The sequence below is a fragment of the Salvelinus alpinus genome, chromosome 9 (assembly GCF_045679555.1).
Source record: "Salvelinus alpinus chromosome 9, SLU_Salpinus.1, whole genome shotgun sequence".
Lineage (NCBI taxonomy): Eukaryota > Metazoa > Chordata > Actinopteri > Salmoniformes > Salmonidae > Salvelinus > Salvelinus alpinus.
This window is the reverse complement of record NC_092094.1, coordinates 20,377,896-20,398,639: the sequence shown is the minus strand read 5'-3', so window position 1 is coordinate 20,398,639 and position 20,744 is coordinate 20,377,896. Positions and strand designations below refer to the sequence as shown.

At 43.2% G+C, this 20,744-nt stretch overlaps 1 protein-coding gene across 3 annotated transcripts in view; it reads right to left on the bottom strand.

Moving 5' to 3' along the window:
* Positions 1-20,464, bottom strand: part of LOC139584484 (EF-hand calcium-binding domain-containing protein 4B-like) — a 40,190-nt gene extending 19,726 nt beyond the window's left edge. Inside the window, exons 1-3 of one of the 3 annotated variants that reach the window (XM_071416402.1) lie at positions 20,297-20,464; positions 6,056-6,353; positions 66-177 (exon numbers count right to left, since the gene is read on the bottom strand). In XM_071416402.1, coding sequence (XP_071272503.1) covers positions 66-177; positions 6,056-6,271 — 328 coding nt within the window. In that variant the 5' untranslated portion in view covers positions 6,272-6,353; positions 20,297-20,464. Of the gene's footprint in view, positions 1-65; positions 178-6,055; positions 11,820-14,349; positions 18,094-20,296 lie in introns of those variants that run through there. The other 2 variants (XM_071416404.1, XM_071416403.1) reach the window with 2 other exon arrangements.
* Between the last annotated feature and the right edge of the window lie 280 nt (positions 20,465-20,744).

The following is a 20,744-nucleotide window of genomic DNA, read 5'->3' as shown; positions in this document are numbered from 1 at the left end:
TACAATCACAGCACATAAACATACAGTGGATAGTAGAAAGTGAGAAGGGAACATAGTCAACCTACTAAAGCCCAAGGAGAATTCCTCCAGGGTGAGGTATCCATTGCCGTCAGAGTCCAGGGTGTCAAAGACGTTCTCCAGCTCCTCGGCACTGAGTGGCAGCTCTCCATGGAGCCTCTGTGGAGCAGGACACACTGTCAGGTGCCATTGACACGACTGGGGACCTGAAGGATTCTGGAGTATTTACATTAACAATACAGTACATGGTACAACAGCTGCCAGCCAGGCATAAGCCCCTGGGAAAACACTTCAACACTATGATTAGCATCAGAAGAGATTTGTATCCAAGTACAGGACGAGTCGTTGTAAGAACTTCATGTTCATAAGGAGTGGGATAGTGTATTATTTGCGCTCACATAACTGATCTAATGGATGTAAACGTGTTCATGATGAAGGAATAGTAAATAACTACTCTATTTGTTTAATAAAATGTTTATATTAATGAACCTGTGACATCTTTATTCGGATTGAACCCAAACATTTGAGAAATTAACATATCTGCCCAGTCAACAAAAACAGCAAAAAAAGTCAACAACATAAACCTTAATCTGTGTTAATACATAGCCCAAACCACCATTTACACACCAAGGCCAAGCAGAGTGTAAAAACTGTTTGTAATATAGACAAGCAAACAAGAGACTTAAAACCTACTCAAACCCTGAAAATAAACAGTAAAGACCAGAATGATCCTGAAAAGCCAAATGCTGCCACACCTCTGTGAGCTGTGCATGTCAATGTTTAAACTGAAACCACTTGTGAAATTCTATGAGACCTAGTCTGCTTTCCACTGCTTGTACATTCTGTTATCTGGACTGAACACATCCCTTATGTCAGCAAACAGAGTTCACAGCCTGAGACACACCACTGCCAACCGTTAGATCATGGTGTGAAAAACATTGTACAGGCTGTACATTATGTGCATCAGCACAAAATGCTACATGTGCACATCTATGGCAATGCTGGCATTTGCTAGAATACGTTATTAAAGTAAATAAAATATATATTTTAAAAAGGGTTATTGTGCCACCAGATTCTTAACCCTTGTGGATATACAAGGGTTGCCTTATCAAGCATTGTAAATACCTGACTAAATCAAAATGACTTTCCTGTACCACCTGCGCTGGTTGTATATAGTGGATTCGAAAAGTATTCAGACCCCTTGACTTTTCCCACATTTTGTTACGTTACAGCCTTATTCTAAAATGGATTAAGTAGTGTTTTGCCCTCGTCAATCTACACACAATACCCCATATTGACAAAGCAAAAACAGGTTTTTGAAATTTTTGCAAATTTATTTAAAAAAAACATCAATATCACATTTACATAAGCATTCAGACCCTTTACTCAGTACTTTGTTGATGCCCCTTTAGCAGCGATTAAAGCCTTGAGTCTTCTTGGGTATGACGCTACAAGCTTGGCACACCTGTTTTGGAAGTTTCTCCCATTCTCCCATTCAAGCTCTGCCAGGTTGGATGGAGAGCGTCGCTGCACAGCTATTTTCAGGTCTTTCCAGAGATGTTCGATCGGGTTCAAGTCCGGGCTCTGGCTGGACCACTCAAGGACATTCAGAGACTTATCCCAAAGCTACTCCTACGTTGTCTTGGCTGTGTGCTTAGGGTCAGTCTGAGTTCCTGAGCACTCTGGAGCAGGTTTTCATCAAGGATCTCTCTGTACTTTGCTCCGTTCATCTTTCCCTCAATCCTGAATAGTCAAATCAAAACACGTGCCGAATACAACAGGTGTAGACCTTAAAATGAAATGCTTACTTACGAGCCCCTAACCAACAATGCAGTTTAAAAAATACGGATAAGAACAAGAAATAAAAGTAACTAAGTAATTAAAGAGCAGCAGTAAAATAACAACAGCGAGACTATATACAGGGGGGACCTAGACTTGGCGCTTCGGTACCGCTTGCCATGCGGTAGCAGAGAGAACAGTCTATGACTGTTGTGGCTGGAGTCATTGACAAGGGCCTTCCTCTGCCTGGTATAGAGGTCCTGGATGGCAGGAAGCTTGGCCCCAGTGATGTACTGGGCCGTACGCACTACCTTCTGTAGTGCCTTGCGGTCGGAGGCCGAGCAGTTGCCATACCAGGCAGTTATGCAACCAGTCAGGATGCTCTCGATGGCGCAGCTTTAGAACCTTTTGAGGATCTGAGGACCCATGTCAAATCTTTTCAGTCTCCTGAGGGGGAATAGGTTTTGTCGTGCCCTCTTCACGACTGTCTTGTTGTGCATGGACCAAGTTAGTTTTTTGGTGATGTGGACACCAAGGAACTTGAAGCTCTCAACCTGCTCCAATGCAGCCCTGTCGATGAGAATGGGGGCATGCTCGGTCCTCTTTTTCCTGTAGTCCACAATCATCTCCTTTGTCTTGATCACGTTGAGGGAGAGGTTGTTGTCCTGGCACTACACGGCCAGGTCTCTGACCTCCTCCCTATAGGCTGTCTCGTCGTTGACGGTGATCAGGCCTACCACTGTTGTGTCATTGGCAAACTTAATGGTGTTGGAGTCGTGCCTGGCCGTGCAGTCATGAGTAAACAGGGAGTACAGGATGGGGCTGAGCACGCACCCCTGAGGGGCCCCTGTGTTGAGGATCAGCGTGGCGGATGTGTTGTTACCTACCCTTACCACCTGGAGGTGGTCCGTCAGGAAGTCCAGGATCCAGTTGCAGAGGGAGGTGTTTAGTTCCAGGGTCCTTAGCTTATTGATGAGCTTTGAGGACACTATGGTGTTGAACGCTGAGCTGTAGTCAATGAATAGCATTGTCACATAGGTGTTCCTTTTGTCCAGGTGGGAAAGGGCAGTGTGGAGTGCAATATATTGCATCATCTGTGGATCTGTTGGGGCGGTATGCAAATTAGAGTGGGTCTAGGGTTTCTGGGATAATGGTGTTGATGTGAACCATGACCAGCCTTTCAAAGCACTTCATGGCTACAGACATGGAGTGCTATGGGTCGGTAGTCATTTAGGCAGGTTACCTTAGTCCTCTTGGGCACAGGGACTATGGTGGTCTGCTTAATACATGATGATATTACAGACTCAGACAGAAAATGTCAGTGAAGACACTTGCCAGTTGGTCAGCGCATGCTTGCAGTACACGTCTTGGTAATCTGTCTGGCCCTGCGGCCTTATGAATGTTGACCTGTTTGAAGGTCTTACTCACATCGGCTGCTGAGAGCGTGATCACACAGTCTTCCGGAAGAGCTGGTGCTGTCATGCATGTTTCAGTGCCATTTGCCTCGAAGCGAGCATAGAAGTAGTTTAGCTCATCTGGTAGGCTCATGTCACTGGGCAGCTCTCGGATGTGCTTCCCTTTGTAGTCTGTAATTGTTTGCAAGCCCTGCCACATACGACGAGCTTCAGAGCCGGTGTTGTACGATTCAATCTTAGTTCTGTATTGACGCTTTGCCTGTTTGATGGTTCGTTGGAGGGCTCCTTGAAAGCGGCAGCTCTAGCTTTTAGCTCAGTGCGGATGTTGCCTGTAATCCATGGCTTCTGGTTGGGGTATGTACGTACGGTCACTGTGGGGACGACTTCATCAATGCACTTATTGATGAAGCCAATGACTGATGTGGTGTACTCCTCAATGCCATCAGAGGAATCCCAGAACATATTCCAGTCTGTGCTAGCAAAACAGTCTTGTAGCTTAGCATCTGCTTCATCTGACCACTTTTTTATTGATCTAGCCACTGGTGCTTCCTGCTTTAATTTTAGCTTGTAAGCAGGAATCAGGAGGATAGAATTTGGGTCAGATTTGCCAAATGGAGGGCGAGGGAGCGCTTTGTATGCGTCTCTGTGTGTGGATTAAAGGTGGTCCAGGTTGCACATTTAACATGCTGATAGAAATTTGGTAAAACGGATTTAAGTTTCCCTGCATTAAAGTCCCCGGCTACTAAGAGCGCCGCCTCTGGGTGAGCGTTTTCTTGTTTGCTTATGGGTGGAATACAGCTCATTCAATGCTGTCTTAGTGCCAGCCTCTGACTGTTGTGGTATGTAAACAGCTATGACAAATACAGATAAAAACTCTCTAAGTAGATAGTGTGGTCTACAGCTTATCATAATATACTCTACCTCAGATGAGAAATAGCTCGAGACTTCCTTAGATATAGTGCACCAGCTGTTATTTACAAAAATACATAGCCCTCCGCCCCTTGTCTTACCAGACGCCGCTGTTGTATCCTGCCGGTACAGCGTATAACCAGCCAGCTGTATGTTGATAGTGTCGTCATTCAGCCACGACTCCGTGAAGCATAAGATATTACAGTTTTGAATGTCCTGTTGGTAGTTTAATCTTGCGCGTAGGTCATCTATTTTCTTCTCCAAAGATTGCACGTGTACTAGCAGAGTGGAAGGAAGTGGGGGTTTATTGGATCGCCTACGAATTCTCAGAAGGCAGCCCGCCCTTTGGCCCCTTTTTCTCCACCTCTTCACGCAAATCACGGGGATCTGGGCCTGGTCCCAAGAAAGCAGTATATCATTCGCGTCGGGCTCGTCAGACTCATTAAAGGAAAAAAAGGATTCTGCTAGTCCGTGGTGAGTAATCGCAGTCCTGATGTCCAGAAGTTTTTTGCGGTCATAAGAGATGGTAGCGGCAACATTATGTACAAAATAAGTAACAAAAAACGCAAATAAACTAACAAAAAAACACAATCGGAAATGTTTTGGTACCCTCAATTTCGAGTCCCATAGCAAAGGGTCTGAAAACTTATGTAAATAAGGTATTTCAGTTTTATATTTTTGAATACATTTGCAAAAATGTCTAAAAAACGGTTTTCGCTTTGTCATTATGGGGTTTTGTGTGTATAGATTGATGAGATTTTTATTTATTTAATACATTTTAGAATAATGCTGTAACGTAACAAAATATGAAAAAAGTCAAGGGGTCTGAATACTTTCCGAATGCACTGTAGCTATAGACCAGCAGAACTGCATTTCAGTTGCTAACACTGATTACCTACTTGTATGTTAATTAGACTAATTTACACAGAGTGGGAGAAGCAATGTACTGTACACTCCTGCATATGTTGAGTTATCCATTTCCATTACTAAAAAAATGTAATTCTTCCACAACTCCTAATGAACATGGGGAGTGGGTATAAGGTCATTTTCAATCTATTTCCGTAAGCAATGATCAAAGAGACCCATCCATTCTATTGAGAGACCCTTGTCACGGCGTGGGCTCACAACTGCTCCATCAAAATAATACTGCCATGGATGAATGTGAAAGGCTTCTGGATCTGCACAATAACACAGCTGAAGGAGATATATGACAAAGCGTGGATCTGCTTGGCTCTTTGCTGCCAGTAGGTGTTGTGGGTTCCTGGCACTCTTTTCACATACACTCCTGAATTAGAATGATAGAGACTATGTCCTCAGAAACATCTCTAATGAGCACACAACATAGATATAGAAGTGTTCTAGCTAATTCTAAGGAGCACACAGAGTCTCTGTCCTCCATGTGCAGCCTAATGAAATTACCAGATATTTGTCTCCAAATCTAACATAAATGTCTATGGAGGATTTGTTGCAGTTGTTAGATTGCTATAATTTCCTCTTTGTTTAGTGTATTCTATTGTTAACAGCAGTCATTCAGATGCCCTTACAAAAGCCTGAACGATAACAATAGTGAGATACGGGACAGATGTGTAGGCTAGAATACATCTAGAGAAATCCATCACAACTCCAACCAACCGACTACAACTCAGAATTATTTTGAACCTTCAGAACGGCAAAACAACATTCAGCATGAATCACAGTTCAAAACAAAACGGTTATAACTTATTGCATCGTAAAAATCAGTATCAAAAGTTGGAGCTTTAAAATATTTGGTACTCTTGACATAATGACATAAAAGTAACATCGACACATGACTAGGTAACTACACAGTAGGGATTGGAACATACATAATGCACGTCTGGTGTAGCCTAAACATTTCAATAACTTCCCATGAGATGATTCTGTCAGACTCGGTGATCCCATATAGGTGATCTTACCTGCATGTCCCGGCGGGTGATGAAGCCCTTGTCCTCGATGTCACAGGTCTGGAAGAAGTCCTGGGTCTTCTCCAGCATGGTGCGGTGTCCTCTAGACCTCTCGCTGCCTCCAGTGTCACAGTCCTTCCAGTCACACTCCGCTGGGCTCTCCTCCCTGAACCCGTGGCGAGGAGCACTCCCGGAACTCACTTTTGGGGTACTGGTGAAAGCTGCCATGGCGTGTGGTATGTGGTGTGGTGTGGCTCCGCTTTCTCTCTCTCTCCCCCTACTCCTTCACATGAGTCAGGTGCACTCAGGTCTAGATGGGGGTTGAGAGAAGAGACCCAGAGTAGAGATGCAGGTTCAGGCTGCAGCACATCAAAGGCTCTTAGCAGCGATGTCACTGCTTGTTATCTCTTAGCAACCACCTCTTTAATTAGTAGATGAAGCCTAGTCTGAGAGAGATAGACAGGAAGGAAGCAAAGGTAAAATAGATCCCTTTAAATAACCCTCTCTGAATGAAGGAGCATGTCAGACTATTGTCTTTCTATACATGGCATTTTTATGTTGTTCATTTTCTCTAGATAACATAACCTAGATCTTATTAGAATATAATGACATGTAGTCTAATAATTAGCGATGAGGGCAAAAAAAATCGATAGTTACATATCGGGATATTATTTTTGACGATATATCGTATCGTATCATTTTGACAAAATCACAATAAAAAAAAATCTCAAGTTGGCTGTACCAGCACCAAAACTCCAGTATTTTTCCTTCATAGCTTGTTCTTCATCTTCTTTTTAAAAAGGGAGCCAATTGCTTTCAACACTTTTATATCCATGACTGATCAAAACAAATTTTCTCATGGCTCTCTGTCCCTCTGCTGCAGACATATGTTGAGCAATATGTTTGGAACATCGAATCGGAATAAAATCACAGTATCGAATCACAATAAATATAGAATCGTGATAATTGCAATTAGGGTTGCACATTTTGGGGAATATTCAGAGGTGGAAACTTTCCGTGGGAATATATGGAATTAACGGAAATATATGCAAATTAATGTTAATACCATTTAAATGTAGATGTTTTTTGCATTGGAAATATTTACCATATCATATGGAGACAGAAACATAAACCTTTTACCTTATCATAAGTAGACATAATTGCAAATTATTAAATCCTTCCAATAGAAATTTTTAACAACATTTAGTGGCGAATTCGACTTTAATTAAATGAGTTGACTCTTCACATGGGATGATTTCACTGAATAACAAAAGAAAGGGAATATTGAATGATCCCCAACGATCAATCGCATCTCCCAAAAACGTTTTCAACATACATCTGTAAAAAGTCTAGAAAATAAAGCTTTGGTTATCTTCCTCTCAGGCTTCCATGTCTTCTCCCTGGACCTCCTCAATGTCCACCTCTTGAACATCAGACTCTGAGGCCTATTCTTCACTGTCACTTTCCAACCTTGTTGAGGATGGCTCGTTGTCAGGCTCAAAAAACCTCAAATTTGCCCGGATGGCCACCAATTTTTCAACCCTTGAATTGGTCAGCCTGTTGCGTGCCTTGGTGTGTGTGTTCTCAAACAAGGACCAGTTGCGCTCTGAGGCGGCTGATGTTGGTGGGATTTGGAGGATGGAGGCAACAGGGGAAAGTGCCTCAGATCCACAAAGTCCCTTCCACCAGGTAGCTGACGAGATATGTTGGCACGACTGCCATATTGCATCTCCATCCCAAAGCCCTTGCTTGGAAGTGTACTTCGCCAGACTGCCAAGAACCTTGCCCTCATCCAGGCCAATGTGGCGAGACACGGTAGTGATAACACCATAGGCCTGGTTGATCTCTGCACCAGGCAGGATGCTCTTGCCAGTATACTTGGGGTCCACCATATACGCTGTATATATACCATACGCTGTATGGGCTTCAGGCAGAAGTTTTCATGCTTTTTTATGTATTTCAGAACTGCAGTTTCCTCTGCTTGGAGCAACAGTGAAGTGGGCAGGGCAGTAAGGATTTCTTCTCTTACATCTGCAAGCAGTCTGAACATCAGACAGGATGGCATTGTCTCCCTCAATCCGTGCAATGGCTACTGCCATAGGTTTCAGGAGTTTCACCAGATTTGCCACTCTCTCCCAAAATACATCATCCAGGAGGATTCTCTTGATGGGGCAGTCCATATCGGCAGACTGTGATATGGCCATTTCTTGGAGAGACTCCTCCCCTCCAGGAGACTGTCAAACATGATGACAACACCACCCCAATGGGTGTTGCTGGGCAGCTTCAATGTGGTGCTCTTATTCTTCTCACTTTGCTTGGTGAGGTAGATTGCTGCTGTAACTTGATGAACCTTCACATACCTAACCATTTCCTTGGCTCTCTTGTAGAGTGTATCCATTGTTTTCAGTGCCATGATGTCCTTGAAGAGCAGATTCAATGCATGAGCAGCACAGCCAATGGGTGTGATGTGAGGGTAGGACTCCTCCCCTTTAGACCAAGCAGCCTTCATGTTCGCAGCATTGTCTGTCACCAGTGCAAATACCTTCTGTGGTCCAAGGTCATTGATGACTGCCTTCAGCTCATCTGCAATGTAGAGACCGGTGTGTCTGTTGTCCCGTGTGTCTGTGCTCTTGCAGAATACTGGTTGAGGGGTGGAGATGCTTGCAATGACAACAAGTTCAGTCCGATGATACTGTGACACACCGCACAGACCATGACGGACCCTCCACCTCCAAATCGATCCCGCTCCAGAGTACAGGCCTTGGTGTAACGCTCATTCCTTTGACGATAAACGCGAATCCGACCATCACCCCTGGTGAGACAAACCACGACTCGTCAGAAAATAGCTCTTTTTGCCAGTCCTGTCTGGTCCAGCGATGGTGGGTTTGTGCCCATAGGCAACGTTGTTGCCGGTGATGTCTGGTGAGGACCTGCCTTACAACAGGCCTACAAGCCCTCAGTCCAGCCTCTCTCAGCCTATTGCAGACAGTCTGAGCACTGATGGAGGGATTGTGAGTTCCTGGTGTAACTCGGGCAGTTGTTGTTGCCATCCTGTACCTGTCCCGCAGGTGTGATGTTCAGATCTACCGATCCTGTGCAGGTGTTGTTACACGTGATCTGCCACTGCGAGGATGATCAGCTGTCCGTCCTGTTTCCCTGTAGTGCTGTCTTAGGCCTCTCACAGTACGGACATTGCAATTTATTGCCCTGGCCACATCTGCAGTCCTCATGCCTCCTTGCAGCATGCCTAAAGCATGTTCACGCAGATGAGCAGGCCCCATGGGCATCTTTCTTTTGGTGTTTTTCAGAGTCAGTAGAAAGGCCTCTTTAGTGTCCTAAGTTTTCATAACGGTGACCTTAATTGCCTACCATCTGTAAGCTGTTAGTGTCTTAACGACTGTTCCACAGGTGCATGTTCATTAATTGTTTATGGTTCATTGAACAAGCATTGGAAACAGTGTTTAAACCCTTTACAATGAATATCTGCAACGTTATTTCAATTTTTACGAATTATCTTTGAAAGACAGGATCCTGAAAAAGGGACGTATCTTTTTTGCTGAGTTTATTTACTAGTTAACAAAAGAATCATATACTGTATGTCATATAAAATATATTCACCCCACCCAGTATTGTAATCAAAACTTACCAGAAAGCATGTAGTCCTTGGCTCAGACAGTGTAGTAGTGTGAGCTCAAGAGCATCCCATTACTGTGCAAGATCTTGAGATTCAGCTGTACATGTGATGGAAGAATGCACTGTGCATGCAGAGGGTTGCAATTCCATTGAATTGGGGATAGTTTAACCAAAATATGCCACAAGACCTAAAATTGCCTTATGTGTATCCCACAAAAAAAAGGTATATTGTTATAAGCTAAGTTTTTTGATGAATTTAGTTCCCTTCCCGTTCAGTGGGAAGTATCCCTTCCCGTTCAGTGGGAAGTATCATGTTCTCTCTATCACAGTAGTTCAAACAAAACAATTAGGTTGGCACTAGGCTTGGCCAATTCTTACTGGTTTCTCAGGGTAAAGAGGCTAACAGGAAAGATACTTATTCTGAATTAAGCATCCAGTCCACAGAGGCAAAAGCCTCAAATGCTACTACATTCTTACAGAACAGTATCATGCAATGCATTAACATAGGACATTGTTGAATACTCAATCCAACAAGGTCCACTGTGTGTTGTGCATCCACAAAAGACTACAGTAGTGCTGTTCGCTTGGTACGGTACACATCAAGACTACAGCAAGTATGAGTGATGGGATTGATGATGGGCAACAAGTTGAGCCAGAGTTGGAGGACTTCTTTTGCCTGTCTGGAAGGGATTCTTGGAAATATTGACTGGTAAAGCCACACACAGTGGTTAGTGGTTAGGCCTACATGGGCTCCTGTGTGCACTGGTTTGGAAGACTGCCTTCAAGGAGCTGTCCCCCTAGCCCGTAGGCTGCAGGCTGAGTCACTGCAGGGCAGGCAGAGAACAGACAGAGCACCACCACACATGCATGCAGTCAGAGAGACAGAGACACACACACTACCTATTCTTCCTCATGCTCCAAACAATCTCGGATGCCCCGTATTAGAATTTTTGAATGGTTATTTTGTTGGCAAAAAATAGCCAACAAACACCCTGTTGGCCAAACCCTGGAAGCTGAACCAGGAAGATATCCTCAACACTATTGATGATCCAATTTGAAACACTTGATTGTGCATTTCACTCTAAAGCGCTAAAGTTGCACAGTTTTATTTTACAAAGGACCAGTAATCCCAACACTTTTCAGTTGACACAACACAACTACCCTCTCGCCTAGGCCAGGGGTTTTCAAACGTCTCCTCGGGGACGCTCAGCCGTTCCTTGAATTTGAACTATTGCACCGCTAGCACACCTGTTTCAACTTGTCAACTAATCATCAAGCCCTTGACTAGGTGTATCAGGTAAGCTAGTTCAGGGCTACAACTAAATTGTGAAACGTCTGTGGGTCCCCGAGACAAGGTCTGAAAAACACAGGCCTATAGGCTCTCATGAATTGGCCTAGTCAGTTTAAGAGCTTGACCGATAATCTCATTATCATGGATGTATTTTGAGCCAGGGATCGGACCAGTCTCAAAGACAATATTTGACACTTTAAAGTTGAACACTGTGATGATAACTTATGTAATAGGCTTATAACAATACACACAGCATGATGACACATCGCCAACTCAGACATAGGCTATTTATAATGCAATGAATGACACATGGTACACCCACTGTTGAATGCAAACAGAAACCTGTACGTCTTAACTATGAGTCTATGACCTACAATGTCAGCTAATGAGAAAAGTAGAACAGAGTAGCCTAGGCCTAGTGCAGTTTCCATAACAATTGCATTTGAAACATAGGCTACATTTCAATGTAAGGTATTGGCTTGTTTCAACTGTCAACTTCGGAAAATAACCTGCTGTACTACTTTGCATACAGTTAGCTGACTTATCTTTCAAGTACAACAAAACAGCTACAGAGCCAGCCTGTACCAGAGACAAAAAGTCACGTAGGGTTACTGGATTGTGGAAACAGGATAAATGTACAGTTGAAGTCGGAAGTTAACATACACCTTAGCCAAATACATTTAAACTCAGTTTTTCACAATTCCTGACATTTAATCCCAGTAAAAAATCTCTATTTTAGGTCAGTTAGGATCACCACTTTATTTTAAGAATGTGACATGTCAGAGTAATAGTAGATTGAATTATTTATTTCAGCTTTTATTTCTTTCATCACATTCCCAGTGGGTCAGAAGTTTACATGCACTCAATTAGTATTTGGTATCATTGCCATTAAATTGTTTAACTTGGGTCAAACGTTTCGGGTAGCCTTCCACAAGCTTCCCACAATAAGTTGGGTGAATTTTGGCCCATTCCTCCTGACAGAGCTGGTGTAACTGGAGCTGGAGTCTTTGGAAACTATGGAAGTATGCTTGCGGTCATTGTCCATTTGGAAGACCCATTTGCGACCAAGCTTTAACTTCCTGACTGATGTCTTGAGATGTTGCTTCATTATATCCACATACTTTTCTTTCCTCATGATGCCATCTATTTTGTGAAGTGCACCAGTCCCTCCTGCAGCAAAGCACCCCCACAACATGATGCTGCCACCCCCGTGCTTCACGGTTGGGATGGTGTTCTTTGGCTTGCAAGCCTCCCCCTTTTTCCTCCAAACATAATGATGGTCATTATGGCCAAACAGTTCTATTTTTGTTTCATCAGACCAGAGGACATTTCTCCAAAATGTACGATCTTTGTCCCCATGTGCAGTTGCAAACCGTAGTCTGGCTTTTGTTTATGTTGGTTTTGGAGCAGTGGCTTCTTCCTTGCTGAGCGGCATTTCAGGTTATGTCGATATAGGACTCGTTTTACTGTGGATATAGATACTTTTGTACCTGTTTCCTCCAGCATCTTCACAGGGTCCTTTGCTGTTGTTCTGGGATTGATTTGCACTTTTCGCACCAAAGTACATTCATCTCTAGGAGACAGAACGCGTCTCCTTCCTGAGTGGTATGACGGCTGCGTGGTCCCATGGTGTTTATACTTGCGTACTATTGTTTGTACAGATGAACGTGGTACCTTCATGTGTTTGGAAATTGCTCCCAAGGATGAACAAGACTTGTGGAGGACTACAACATTTTTTCTGAGGTCTTGGTTGATTTCTTTTGATTTTCCAATGATGTCAAGCAAAGAGGCACTGAGTTTGAAGGTAGGCCTTGAAATACATCCACAGCTACACCTCCAATTGACTCAAACGATGTCAATTAGCCTATCAGAAGCTTCTAAAGCCACAACATCATTTTCTGGAATTTTCCAAACTGTTTAAAGGCACAGTCAACTTAATGTATGTAAACTTCTGACCCACTGGAATTGTGATACAGTGAATTATAAGTGAAATAATCTGTCTGTAAACAAAAAAAAATGACTTGTGTCATGCACGAAGTAGATGTTCTAACTGACTTGCCAAAACTATCGATTGTTTACAAGAAATTTGTGGAGTGGTTGAAAAACTAGTTTTAATGACTCCAACCTAAGTTTATGCAAACTTCCGACTCCAACTGTATACTAAATGTGATAACAAACAGATCATTATTCTGCCTCCTACCACGCCAATTCATACACCAAGGGTGTGTGAGTATAGTTTTTTTTGACATTGTTTTATATATATTTGACCAGACAACTATTAAGATTTGAAAATGTTTAAGATCTGAGAAAGAGAGAAAACAATGTAAAATGACTCACTATCCAGTCTCCATTGACTTCCATTAGATTTGCTTATACTGCATGTACTCTAGAGGTGTGTGTGTGTGAAAGAGAGTGTGTGCATTCGGAAAGTATTCAGACCCCTTCACTTTTTCTACATTGTTACGTTACAGCATTATTCTAAAATTGATTCAATTGTTTTTTTGCCCTCAATCTCAAATGGGTCAATGACCCATTGACCATTCATGTAGAAAATCAATCAACACAATGCCTAACACTATGAGACAGACAGATACCTTCATCTTCAATGACTTACACTACTTATTTTAACAGATCATCAAGCCAAGGCATGTGAAACATTCAGTTCACAACTGTCACGACTCACAACGAAGGTGGCTCCTCTTCCTGTTCGGGTGGCGCTCGGTGGTCGTCGTCACCGGTCTACTAGCTGCCACAAATCCCTTTTTCCGTTTTCTGTTGTTTTTGTCTTATTGGTTACACCTGTTTCTTGTTTAGGTTTTAGTTGGGCTATTTAAGCCGGTATGCCCGCCTGCTCTTTGTGCGGGCTTATTTTTCCTCTGTTCATGTTTGTGGTTGTGCGATTCCTTTGTTTTTTCCTCCGGACTGGTTGGGTCCTGGTTTTGGGCCGGTCTTGTTATTTGCGCCTGGTGTTTTGGCGTGACCATTTTCCCTGCGCCGGTATAAAACATTGTTCTTTACCCTCTGCTTCCTGCGCCTGACTCCACACCCACTACGCATAGATTGCATGACAACTACACCTGAAACAAAATGTAACCGACACTTCCTGATCACGTCATACTTATAAGGCGACGTGAGTGACTTTCGTTACTAAAATAGAAAATGTTCCTCCTCCCTAAGAAAAACATCTTTATATGTGTAAGGTAAAACCGCTGGCACCGTTGCAATGAAAGAGTTGCCGACATAAAGTTAATATCAAGCCAGGGTGATGATCCGTCAAATCTTTCTCAAGTTAACGTTAACTCACCCGCCACTGTAGACAGTTGTACAGTCCAACTAGCTAAAGTAGCCTAAAAAAGTAAGATAAAGTAAAGTAATACGTTACCATGTGAAGACAATAAAGATAGTCGTAGACGACTTCAAAAGTGTATCTTTGTCACAATTTGATAAAGCTGTATTTCCTCTGTTTACAATGTAACAGTGGAGGAATTTCACTGAACTGCCTGCGGGGAGGAACTTTCAAGAAAGCTGACATCGTATGTAGCTATAGTAACCTTTCCACGCAGAAGTTACGTGGGACAACCTGGGGGAACAGGTCGGAAAATCCCCTTGCCACAGCTGGACTTTCTCAAGACATAATGCAGTGTGCCAAATGTGGTTGAGACAAATAATTAATTCACTCCACTATCCAGAGAAGAAAAAATAAATTGACATTTCTTATTAGCCTAGCTAGATCTTTTTACATCATAATTAGGCCTGGCCTTTACACTGTATCTCCAAATTGGGCCATTACCTCTGAACCTTATGCATGACATTTGCAGCTGAATCCCATTCACAGCATAATTTCACAGAGAGCTTTGAGAATACCCCATAATAGGGGCTCCTGAGTGGCACAGCGGTCTTCCCCCATTCTTCTCTGCAGATCCTCTCAAGCTCTGTCAGGTTGGATGGGGAGCGTCGCTGCACAGCTATTTTCAGGTCTTTCCAGAGATGTTCGATCAGGCTCTGGCTGGGCCACTCAAGGACATTCAGACTTGTTCTGAAGCCACTCCTGCGTTGTCTTGGCTGTGTGCTTAGGGTAATTAACCTGTTGTAAGGTGAACCTTCCTGAGCGATCTGAAGCAGGTTTTCATCAAGGATCTCTCTGTACTTTGCTCCATTCATCTTTCTCTTGATCCGGACTAGTCTCCCAGTCCCTGCCACTGAAAAACATCCCCACAGCATGATGCTGCCACCACCATGCTTCACCGTAGGGATGGTATTGGCCAGGTGATGAGTGGTGCCTGGTTTCCGCCAGACGTGACGCTTGGCATTCAGGACAAAGAGTCCTGAGAATCTTGTTTCTCATGGTCTGAGAGTCATTTAGTGTCTTTTGGCAAACTCCACGCAGGCTGTCATGTGCTTTTTACTGAGGAGTGGCTTCAAGGCTAAGGGTGGCTACTTTGAAGAATCTCAAATATAAAATATATTTTGATTTGTTTAACACTTTTTTGGTTACTACATGATTCCATATGTGTTATTTCATAGTGTTGATGTCTTCACTATTATTCTACAATGTAGAAAATAGCAATAATAAAGAAAAACCCTTCAATGAGAAGGTGTGTCCAAACTTTTGACTGGTACTGTAGGTCCGGACAATCTATATACCAAATATTATTAAGACCTGATCATTTGAACATCTATTCACATGACTTGCTTCATGAAATGTGCAAAAAGCAAAAAACAGTCAAATCAAATACATGTATTTGGCATATATGGGCTTAGAACAGGTCAAATAATACTATATGCTTCTAAACAATTAAATTCTGAAATGATACATGCTTAAGTTATTTGAATGATTTCTTAACATTTTCTCAAAATCCCAACTTTGATTGACACTGGGACTATGGTAGGAAATCTTAGCATTTCAATGTGGCCTCTTTAGACACTTGTACCAACTATGTTGACACCAAATTTCATGCATTTACAAACAGAATTTGTTCTGTGGTGAATTTGTTCTCCACCGCTTCCTAGTAAGATGGCACTGACAGACATGGCAGCTCTGCTTCTAGCTCCTAAGCAACTTTGCAGTATTTTGTGTGCTATTTCTTACATTATTAGCCCAGAACGTTTTTTGTGTTATTACATACAGCCGGAAATGACTTTTGGATATCAGAGAGGCGGTAAGTCACCAACATTACGACTAGGAATACGACTTTCCCGAATTGGATCCTTTGTTCGTACCTCCTAGGGCAATTGAAATTATCCCAGTGGCTGCTCCAAAACGCCGCCAGAAGGAGAAGAGGTATTTGGAGTGGACTTGTAGTCCGACTCAGGAGGCGTGCACATCAACCACCGCTTCCGAGTATATTACTCGCTAATGTTCAGTCTCTGGACAATAAAGTAGATGAGCTAAGGGTGAGGATCTCATCCCAGAGAGACATCAGGGACTTTAACATACTCTGTTTCAAGGAATCATGGCTCTCTCGGGATATACTGTCCACGTCCATACAGCCAGCTGAGTTCTCAGTTCATCGCGCAGACAGGAATAAAGAACTTTCTGGGAAGAAGAAAGGCGGTGGTGTATGTTTCATGATTAACTACTCATGGTGTGATTGTGATAACATACAGAAACTCAAGTATTTTTGTTCACCCAACCTAGAATATCTCACAATCAAATGCCGACCGTATTACCTCCCAAGATAATTCTCTTTGGTTATAGTCACAGCCTTGTATATTCCCCCTCAAGCCGATACCACGACGGCCTTCAAGGAACTACACTGGACTTTATGCAAACTGGAAACCACATATCCTGAGGCCGCATGTATTATAGCTGGGGATTTTAACAAAGCTAATTTTAGGAAAACGCTACCGAAGTTCTATCAACACATTGACTGTAGTACTCGCTTAGAAAAAACACTAGACCCCTGCTAGTTACCTTTTCAAGATGCCTACAAGACCCTCCCCCGCCCTAGCTTCGGCAAATCAGATCACAACTCTATTTTGCTCCTCCCTTCCTATAGGCAGAAACTCAAACAGGAAGTACCTGTGCTGAGGTCTATTCAACGCTGGTCTGACCAATCAGAATCCACGCTTCAAGACTGTTTTGATCACAGACTGGGATATGTTCCGGGTAGCCTCTGAGAATAACATTGACGTATACACGGACACAGTGACTGAGCACATCAGGAAGTGTATAGGGGATGGTGTTCCCACGGTGACTACTAAAACCTACCAAAACCAGAAACCGTGGATAGATGGCAGCATTCGCGCATAACTGAAAGCGTGAACCACCCCATTTAACCACAGCAAGGTGACTGAGAGTATGGTTGAAATCAAACAGTGTAGTTATTCCCTCCGTAAGACACTCAAACAGGCAAAACATCAGTACAGAAACAAAGTGGAGTCGCAATTCAACGGCTCAGTCACGAGTTGTATGTGGCAGGGTCTAAAGACAAGCACGGATTATAAAGGGAAAACCAGCCACGTCGCAGACACCGGCATCTTGCTCCCGGACAAGCTAAACACCTTCTTCGCCAGCTTTGAGGATAACACAGTAGCACCGAAGCGGCCTGCTCCCAAGGACTGTGGGCTCTCCTTCTCTGTGGCCGACTTGAGTAAGACATTTAAGCATGTTAACCCTCGCAAGGCTGCTGGCCCATACGGCATCCCTAGCCGCGTCTTCAGAGCATGCGCAGACCAGCTGGCTGGGGTGTTTCCGGACATATTTAATCTCTCCCTATACCAGTCTGCTGTCCCCACTTGCTTCAAGATGTCCAACATTGTTTCTGTACCCAAGAAAGCAAAAGTAACTGAACTAAATGACTAATGTCATTATGAAGTGCTTTGAGTGGCTAGTTAAACATCATATTATCTCTGCCTTACGTGACACCCTAGACCCACTTCAATTTGCTTACCGCCCCAATAGATCCACAGACGATGCAATCGCCACTGCATTGCAAACTGCCCTATCCCATCTGGAAAATAGGAATACCTACGTCAGAATGCTGTTCATTGACTACAGCTCAGCTTTCAACACTATAGTACCCTCCAAGCTCATTATTAAGCTCGGGGCCCTGGGTCTGATCTCCGCCCTGTGCAACTGGGTCCTGGACTTCCTGATGGGCCGCCCCCCAGGTGGTGAAGGTAGGAAACAACACCTCCACTTTGCTGATCCTCAACACAACAGGTAGTCCAGGAGGGGGCGTGCTCAGCCCCCTCCTGGACTACCTGTTCACCCATGACTGCGTGGCCACGCACACCTCCAACTCAGTCATCAAATTTGCAGACGGCACAACAGTAGTAGGCCTGATCACCAACAATGGCGAGATAGCCTACAGGGAGGTGTTGAGGGCCCTGGCAGAGTGGCTGCAGGAAAATAACCTTTTTCTCAACATCAAAAAAACGAAGAACCTGATTGTGGACTTCAGGAAACAGCAGAGGGAGCACACCCTATCCACATCTACGGGACTGCAGTGCAGAAGATGGAAAGCTTCAATTTCCTTGGCGTACACATCACTGACAATCTGAAAAAGTCCACCCACACACGCCTCTTCAACAACGGCACTTCAGGAGGCTGAAGAAACTTGGCTTGGACCCTCACAAACTTTTACAGATGCACAATTGAAAGCATTCTGTCGGGCTGTATCACCGCCTGATTTGGCAACTGCACCGCCTGCAACCGCAGGGCTCTCCAGAGGGTGGTGCGGTCTGTCCAACGCATCACCGGGGGCACACTGCCTGCCCTCCAGGACACCTACAGCACCTGATTTCTCAGGAAGGCCAAAAAGATCATCAAGGACATCAACCACCCGAGCAACGGCATGTTCACCCTGCTATCATCCAGAAGGCGAAGTCAGTAAAGCTGCAATAAAGCTGGGACTGAGAGACTGAAAAACAGCTTCTATCTCAAGGCCATCCGACTGTTAAATAGCCATCACTAGCCAGCTACCACCCGGTTACTCAACCATGCACCTTAGAGGCTGCTGTTTACATACTGCTTTACTCATCTCATATGTATATACTGTATTATATTCAACTGTATTTTAGTCAATGCCACTCCGACAGTGCTCTTCCTAATATTTATATATTTCTTAATTGCATTCTTTTACTTTTAGATTTTTGTATTGTTGAGAATTGTTAGATCCTAACTCCAACAGTGCAGCAGTAAAACAAGCATTTCACTACACCCGCAATAACATCTGCTAAATATGTGTATATGACCAATAAAATTAGATTAGATTTTTGATTTGGTAGTAAATATAGTACAGGAACGTGAAGGGGTTAATACATTATAAGTGATCTTGTCCATATATTTATGACACCTTCAAATGGGTGGACTAGATACATAAAGTGCTTTCATTTCTAAATGGCAAAAAATACCCTCAAAATAAAAGGTGACATTCTGTACTGTATCTCAAATCCAAAATGCTGGAGTATAGAGCCAAATTAAAAGTTTTAGCTTCACTGTCCAAATAAATATGTAGGGGAGTGTAAGTAACTAGGTCAATGTGTGTGGTAACTAAACAGCATCCTGTCTTGATATGTGACAATCTTGTTCTATCAGGCCGAGGCCACACATCTGTCTGTGGTTCCAGCACATCTTACCGGGTCAGAGGTTTTTCAAGTACACCAAGTCAGACAACTGGCAATTGAAACTCACTTCCTGGTTGAGGCCACTTCCCAATGCTGCTCTCAATTTAACCATTGTGGATAGTGGAAAAATTATACAATTCTAAAGTAGTGTAGTGAAAATGTCTAACAGCTCTGCACTGCAATATTGTAATGCAATGGCAAAGCAGTGTTGCAGGCTATATTATAAAACTAATGACTGGATGAAAAATTAGGTTCTGATCTGCATTTTCTAAAGATGTAGACATACTTTTTTAGTGGACTTAAGTATGCCCAATTGATCATTCGTGTAGAAAATCAATCAGCACATTGCCTAACACCCTATGAGACAGACAGATACCTTCATCTTCAATGATTTACACTACTTATTTTAACAGATCATCATGCCAAGGCATGTGAAACATTCAGTTCACAACACCTGAAACAAAATGTAACCGACACTTCCTGATCACGTCATACTTATAGGCGACGTAAGTGACTTTCGTTACTAAAATAGAAAATGTTCCTCCTCCCTAAGAAAAACATCTTTATATGTGTAAGGTAAAACTATTGGCACCGCCGCATTGAAAGAGTTGCCGACATAAAGTTAATATCAAGCCAGGGTGATGATCCGTCAAATCTTTCTCAAGTTAACGTTAACTTACCCGCCACTGTAGACAGTTGTACAGTCCAACTAGCTAAAGTAGCCTAAAAAAGTAAGATAAAGTAAAGTAATACGTTACCATGTGAAGGCAGTAAAGATAGTCGTAGACGACTTCAAAAGTGTATCTTTGTCACAATTTGATAAAGCTGTACTTCCTCTGTTTACAATGTAACAGTGGAGGAATTTCACTGAACTGCCTGCGGGGAGGAACTTTCAAGAAAGCTGACATCGTCTGTAGCTATAGCAACCTTTCCACGCAGAAGTTACGTGGGACAACCTGGGGGAACAGGTCGGAAAATCCCCTTGCCACAGCTGGACTTTCTCAAGACATAATGCAGTGTGCCAAATGTGGTTGAGACAAATAATTAATTCACTCCACTATCCAGAGAAGAAAAAATAAATGTATATTTGTTATTAGCCTAGCTAGATCTTTTTACATCATAATTAGGCCTGGCTTTTACACTGTATCTGCAAATGACCATGACCTCTGATCCTAATGCATGACATATGCAGCTGAATCCCATTCA